At 38.1% G+C, this 6774-nt stretch overlaps 1 protein-coding gene across 1 annotated transcript; it reads left to right on the forward strand.

The window, feature by feature from the left end:
• Nucleotides 1-3586: 3586 nt before the first annotated feature.
• LOC135843375 (enhancer of split mgamma protein-like) lies at nucleotides 3587-5993 on the forward strand. The gene is made up of 2 exons (XM_065361242.1): nucleotides 3587-4025; nucleotides 4525-5993. Exons 1-2 carry the CDS (start codon nucleotides 3966-3968, stop codon nucleotides 5131-5133), a joined length of 669 nt encoding a protein of 222 aa, XP_065217314.1. The 5' UTR covers nucleotides 3587-3965; the 3' UTR covers nucleotides 5134-5993.
• Nucleotides 5994-6774: the final 781 nt, after the last annotated feature.

The following is a 6774-nucleotide window of genomic DNA, read 5'->3' on the forward strand; positions in this document are numbered from 1 at the left end:
TGAGCATAAAATAACTGTCAAAATCGGAGCGATATGTATTCTTCTGAGGAACTTGAACTTTGAAGAGGGGTTAGTAAATGGGACTAAAGTTGTGATAAAAACGGTTAAAAAGTTTATAATTGAGGTTTGTCTTCCAGAAAATGAAAATAAAACATTTCTCATTCCTCGAATTAGTTTTAAGTTTTCTGCTGGTGATACAGGTGTCCAAATTTTAAGAAGGCAATTCCCCATAAAGTTGGCCTATGCATTAACGATTAATAAAGCTCAGGGCCAGACTCTAAATCTGGCTGCCATTGATTTACGAGACCATGTTTTCGCACATGGACAGCTCTATGTTGCCCTGAGTAGGGTGAGAAGTTCAAAGAACATTTGTATACTCACCTCTCAGAGCAAAGTTTCTGAGGATAATGGCATTTATACGGCAAATCCAGTATTCCATGAATTATTATTAACTTGAGTCAAACTTTTATTTCGAAATTACAATACAGAGTGGCTGAAAAGTCAATATTGTGATTTTCACGTTTCAAAGAGTTTTAGTTTTTTGTAAAAAAAAAATCAAAAATGAGCACCGTAGAAAAAAATTAATGACATTATGTCAATTGGAAATTTAATTCTCTACAATTTTCTTTCCAACCATTTTTCTGTAGAATGCTTTGTTCCACCTCCAGGTCAATATTTACGAAACCCAGTTTGCAAATTTTTCAAAAGTTCATTTCAAAAATTTGCAAACTGAGTTTCATAAAAATTGATCTGGTGGCAAAACTAAGTGTCCTGCAAAAAATTACACCTGACCATAGTTGTGAAGAATTAAATTTCCAATTGACATAATGTCATTACTTTTTTTCTACGATGCTGAAGTTTTTGATTTTTTCAAGAAAAATCTAAAACTATTTGAATTGTGAAAATCAGAATGCTGACTTTTTAGCCGCTCTGTACATTTCTAACCAAAACTATTGCCTTTCTCAGTTTTGTTTTGTTTTTTTAGTTGCTAAGCGTTTTCCATTATTTTAAGCAAACCATAAACATTTCTTACCAAAACTTTTGCATGTCTTGGGTTTTTTTTTGTAGTTGTTAAGTGCTTTTCATTTTTATATTAAGGAAACCATGAACATTTCTTACCGAAACTTTAGCCATTCTCAGTTTTTTTTTTTTTTTTTTTTTGTAGTTGTTAAGTGTGTTTCATTATTTTAAGCAAACCATGAACATTAATTCTTACCAAAACTTTTGCCTGTCTTGGTTTTTTTTTTTTTTTTTTTGTAGATAGTTGTTAAGTGTTTTTGATTTTTATTTTAAGCAAACCATGAATATTTCTAACGAAAACTTTCGCCTTTCTTAGATTTTTTTTGTAGTAAAGTGTTTTTTAGCTTTTTTAAGCAAACCATGAATTTAAATGGATTTTTTTTGTATTGTATTTTGTATTTTTGTAATAAAATAATTATACCAAAAAAAAGTGAAAAAAATTTTAAAAATAAAAAAAAAATGTAAAATGGAAAAAAAAGTAAAAAAAAAAGTAAAATAAGAAAAAAAACAAAAAAAAATGGAGGGGAAGTTGCCTACCTCCTCGTGGTCCCTCTGGATGCCCTGCTTTGTTTACATATTAAGTATGTTTATGAGCGGAGTAACTGAAGGCAACAATAAAACAGAATAATAATGAGCTGACAATGAGTGAGTTGAGTGGACCCTTACGAAGCGAGTTCCTCGGGCGAAGCCCGAGGAACGAGCAGGCGAGTGCCCGAGCGAAGCGAGGGCGCGAGCCGGGGGTTGGGGCCGCGAAGCGGCCCAGGGGGCGGAGCCCCCTAGTATGGTATATGTAAATATGTGTAATTGTGTACGCGTACACTTACACGTACTGTATTTGTACGAACTCGTACTCGTAGTTTCGTAGTAAGTACACCTTGTAATGTATCGTATACTCGTACCAGCTCTAAGAAAAATCGTATTTTCCAGATAAAAATCGCCGCCGCGTCGTCGCTCTTGTACGAGTATAAGTATACGAATAATTACAATACAACGTGACGTCAATGGAATAACGCCGCGACGAGACGTGAAGTAACGTAACGTAATGTAAATTGATTTCATTATCGTATTCGTATCGTATGACGCTGTGACGCTGACGAATTTCGTTGGAAAATTCTTTCCAATTCCGACTCATTGTCAGCTCCGCGTCGAACCGAGTCGAACAAATGCATATTACTCGTACCTATGTAAATAAATATACTCGTACGTCTTGTCTAATGCTTCAGCCTCTAACCATACCTCCTCATATAGGTACTATAGGTAATACTTGTTATGTATTCTATGGATGTTTTAATGTGATGGAGTGTCAACATTGTTCACTTTCTAATCTAATCACGAATGACGATGAGTATTTGATTGATCGAAATTCTATTACGATTTCTTATATATTCGTATGTTTGGTTTTTTGTTTCAGATGCTGTCAAAATTGCACCTGTATCACTATTTATTGAATGGCGGTTGGTAAGTTCCGAATTTGCGCTTCTGCTAGATTATGGGACATTGACCCCTCTGCTTCGCCGAAGGGGCGAGCTGTACGTACGTTGTTTTTTTTTGCGAAAGTTGACGTTTTTTGGTCAATTGCGAATTGCGATCACTAAGACGTGGGGGGGGGGCGAGCGGCCGAGGGTGTGTAGGTCATGGCCGGTGGTCAGTGTTATTGATTTCGAAACGATCGGTATGTTGTGACGACGGCGTGACCTTACGTTCATTAATGGAAAGATGCGAATACGAACGCGAACGAGAAAAAAAATGACGTAGGTATGCGTGTTTGTGTTTACGATTAACGAGGCGTCAACAAAGACGAAATTTTTCGCGTTTTTTCGCCGTAAAAATGTAACGCGATAATGGCTGTAATGTAATTATTGTTATTGTTTAATCGAGTGCCGGGCGCTCGCTCGCTTGCCCGATAATCATCGTCGTTCGTCGTCGTCGGTATACGAGAATTACGCGCCGCCGACAACATTACACGCATACAATCATACATACTCGTACTTAGTACGACGACGACGTCCTACGTGTACGTAAATATTATTATGTTGACTGTTGCGTTGAGGAATGACGACGACGGCGATTAATGCGATGATGATGATGATGATGGGCGGAGGTCGCGGGCGCGAACGCGAACGCGCTAGTTTTTTTTAATATGTATTCGAGTATGCATGTAATGTACTCGTACTCGTACTCGTAGTATATATTATAGAGAGTGTAAAAAGATAATAATGAATATGGACAGGGCATGGGCACAGGGAACGGGGGAAAGAGGATGCTAACGCGATACGCCAAGAAGTAATGGGTAATGGGTAATGGGTCGTAGGGTCGAAGGCGGTTCGAGGCGCGGCGCGGCGGTGGCGGCGGCGGCGAGGTGGCACGTGGTGCATGAAGCGCGTGTCGCCAGCTGCTGCCGGGTTCTGTGGGAACGCCGGACTCACTTAGGTTCCCACGATCCGATACTCTATCACTCACACAATCGCAAATCCCTCCGTACACAAGCGTACACCTGAGCCGGTCGCCTGCTTCGACTGCTTCCCCCCTCACGCCGGCACGCCGCATACCGCTACTACTATAAAACCCCCACTAACCATCGGAATCTTACTCATTCCGATACTGCATTCGTACCGAGCGTTTGTGCTCAAGTCTCGCTCCACCACTACGACTTATATAATTTTCGAGTTTTACTTTTTCGTTTTACGAGTACATTTCTTCTGTACTTTGTTGTTAATTTTTTCAATTTTCACCAATTTCGAGTGTTAATTTTGCAATTTTTTTGTTCATCATTTCATCGCTATTTAGTGCGTCGTCGTCGTTTGAATTACATTCGTTTTATTTTTCGTACATACCATTTTATTGTGTTTGTGCGTGATCGTGATCGATTACATTGTCGAATAATTAGTTCTTCGTAATTATTATTTACTCTGTTCCTGTCAATTTTGAATTCACCAGCAATCATCATGTCTGCTGTCGATGTTGAACAATTGCAACCCATCTCCAGAACTTACCAATATAGAAAGGTTAGTATCGTTATTTTCTTACACATTTTTTTTTTTACGTTTGTCTTGTGTTTTTTTTCTCTCAATAATTATTACGTGTACGCAAATTTTTTGGATCAATTTTTCTCCTCTTTTATTGTGAATTTTACTTTGGTGAATTTGTATGTCACTTTTAAACACCGAAACTGGCTGAGGATATTTTTTCATTTCCCTATTTACCTGTTTACCGTTTACCTTTTTATCTACTAGGTAGAAGAAAATCGTAAAAAAAAAATAAATGAAAAAAAAATTGTAATAATAATAATAATAATGACGAGAGTGAAAAATTGAAAATATTTCAAAAAATTGATGTAATGTTCGAGTCTGATCTGCGGCTATCGCGTACACGTAAATTAAACTTACGATTAGAGCTACACATATACTCGTGTATGTATCTAACATAAGTAAACATGTACTTGTAATATGTATGAATCACGAACAGTTAATTAATCGAAATTGTTTTTTTCTCGTTTGATTTTAGGTGATGAAACCTATGTTGGAAAGAAAACGCAGAGCACGTATCAATCGCTGCTTGGACGAACTGAAAGAATTCATTTTATCGACTCTGCAAGCGGAAGGCGAAAACGTGAGCAAATTGGAAAAAGCCGATATTCTGGAATTCACGGTACAACATTTGCACAAGCTTCGCCGCCAAAATCGCCTCAACACGCCGGTCACCGATGCGGACAGATTTCGCGCCGGATTCACGCATTGCGCCTCCGAAGTGTCTCGTTGTCTGGCTTCGACGCCCGGAGTGGACGTAAATTTGGGCACGAAATTGATGACGCATCTAGGCCACCGTCTCAACGAAATGGAGAAAACCACACCGCTCTCGGTGTCGACCGCCGAAAGATACTCGCCCTCGCCGGCACCCAGTTCGCCGTCCAGCATTTCGTCGTCCGAGTCGTACACTATGCCGTTGACGCCGACTTCGATGACCTCGTCCGGCATCGGAAATCACTGCTCCAGAAACAGCTCGCCTTGCCATCCGGAAACGCATTCGCAATTTAACGCCAACGCCAACGGCCTGTTAACCGTCATAGATATGCGTACCGCCAATAATTCGTCGCCCGTCTGGAGACCGTGGTAAATTTCCTCCTCGTGACGCTTCTTGTGCTCTTTTCCCCCTTGGCCCTTATCTACCTTTTGTCTTTCATTTTTCCATTTTCCCAATTTCGTCGTGTTTCATTCTTAATCGTGGAAATCGTTCTCACTTTCATGATCTTCATATTTTTATATATGTACGTTAATTTTACCCTTCTACGTGTACGAGTACTTATTAGTAATTAGCGGTTCTAATTTTTGTAATTACAAAAATATTATCTTTATCGCACGTATTCGACGTATTTATTAGCTATAATACGATAGAGCAAAATTTCTAGCGCACAGTTTCGCGTATATCGTGTTTTGATATTTTACGTAGGTATTTTGAATCTTTTTTTTTTCTGAATCGAATTATTGCGATCATTTTTGTTTGTGTTTGTGTTGTTTCAATTGTTTCGTCGAAAACATCTTGCGACGTATCTACGATATGTGTAATTTACGTATTTTTGAAATTCTTATAATTCGATGCTCTTTGTTTGTTTTGTAAATCGTCATTTCGATATTTTTATACCTACCTATATGTAGTTGTGTGTTTAAAAATCTAAAAATCGCTACAAAATTGACGAAAAAATGATAATTATGTATGTACTACTACTACTCGTACCTTGTACGCGAGTAATGTGTGTGTTTTTCTCAAATAATAGATGTATAAGTTATGTTGATATTTGTTAGGACTTTTTGTGTCTGTGATATTTTATTAGTACGTTTCGCGTTTTGTCAAATTTCTCCGATGATCTTGCTTTTCTGCATTGTTTTTATTTTTTATTTCTTAGCGTATATTAGGTAATGATTATCTAAAACGTTCACTCTGTGATAGTAAAAATAAATACTATTTTCATTTCTTAATTTCGTTGTCGTCTTTTATGTATACGAGTAATTTTTGGGTATAAGTAACCGAACCGAAACGAATGGTGTAATTAGTAGGTATTAGTTTGGTGTACCTTGAGGTAGGTAGCGGTAGAGGTAGAGGTGCACATGTCGAGTGTTGAATTACATTTACATTACTCATGATAAGAAAGTACACACTTTCGCCCCTTCTATGCGGGGCGAAAAGCCCTCTTTTCATCCCGGCACTTTCGACCCGCGTCAACTAAACACGTACAGAAGTTTTCCACCCGCGTTAACCAAACACAAGCCGAAACCTATCGAAAAGATAACAAACGCGAGTAGGCTTACATGAGTAACACATTGTTATGAGATTATTGAGATTTTTCTGGGTTTTGCGTTAATCAAGCATTGAATTATTTTGTTGTTTGTGAAGTCAAAAGTGTGTGGTTATGGTCAGTTCTTTCGTCATGTGCATGTGCTGTGTTTGTTCGAATTTTGTTTGAATAACGATTTATTTATCTTACATATTTCATTACCCATGTAATTAAAATTAATAACTTGCACAATATTATACTCTGCATTCTGCAGAGACTCAAGACTCAACTGAATACCATGGTCCCCACATACTAGCAGCGACGAATGCGTATACTTTCTTATAATTCGTAATGTAAAATATCTTACATTATAAGGTGTGAGAGTGAACTTTTTAACGACGAGTAAATTTTGCTTCACTCGCCTTCGGCTCGATCAGCAAACTTTTGCTACCTCACTCGCTTCGCTCGTTCGGTAGCAATTACTT

Source organism: Planococcus citri, chromosome 4, assembly GCF_950023065.1.
Source record: "Planococcus citri chromosome 4, ihPlaCitr1.1, whole genome shotgun sequence".
Classification (NCBI taxonomy): Eukaryota; Metazoa; Arthropoda; class Insecta; order Hemiptera; family Pseudococcidae; genus Planococcus; species Planococcus citri.

Bases quoted from the DNA above. Each gene is read 5' to 3' on its own strand.
- LOC135843375 (XM_065361242.1), top strand. From the start codon at position 3,966: ATGTCTGCTGTCGATGTTGAACAATTGCAACCCATCTCCAGAACTTAC. The intron at 4,026-4,524 runs GTTAGTATCGTT...GTTTGATTTTAG, and splicing joins GAACTTACCAATATAGAAAG to GTGATGAAACCTATGTTGGA.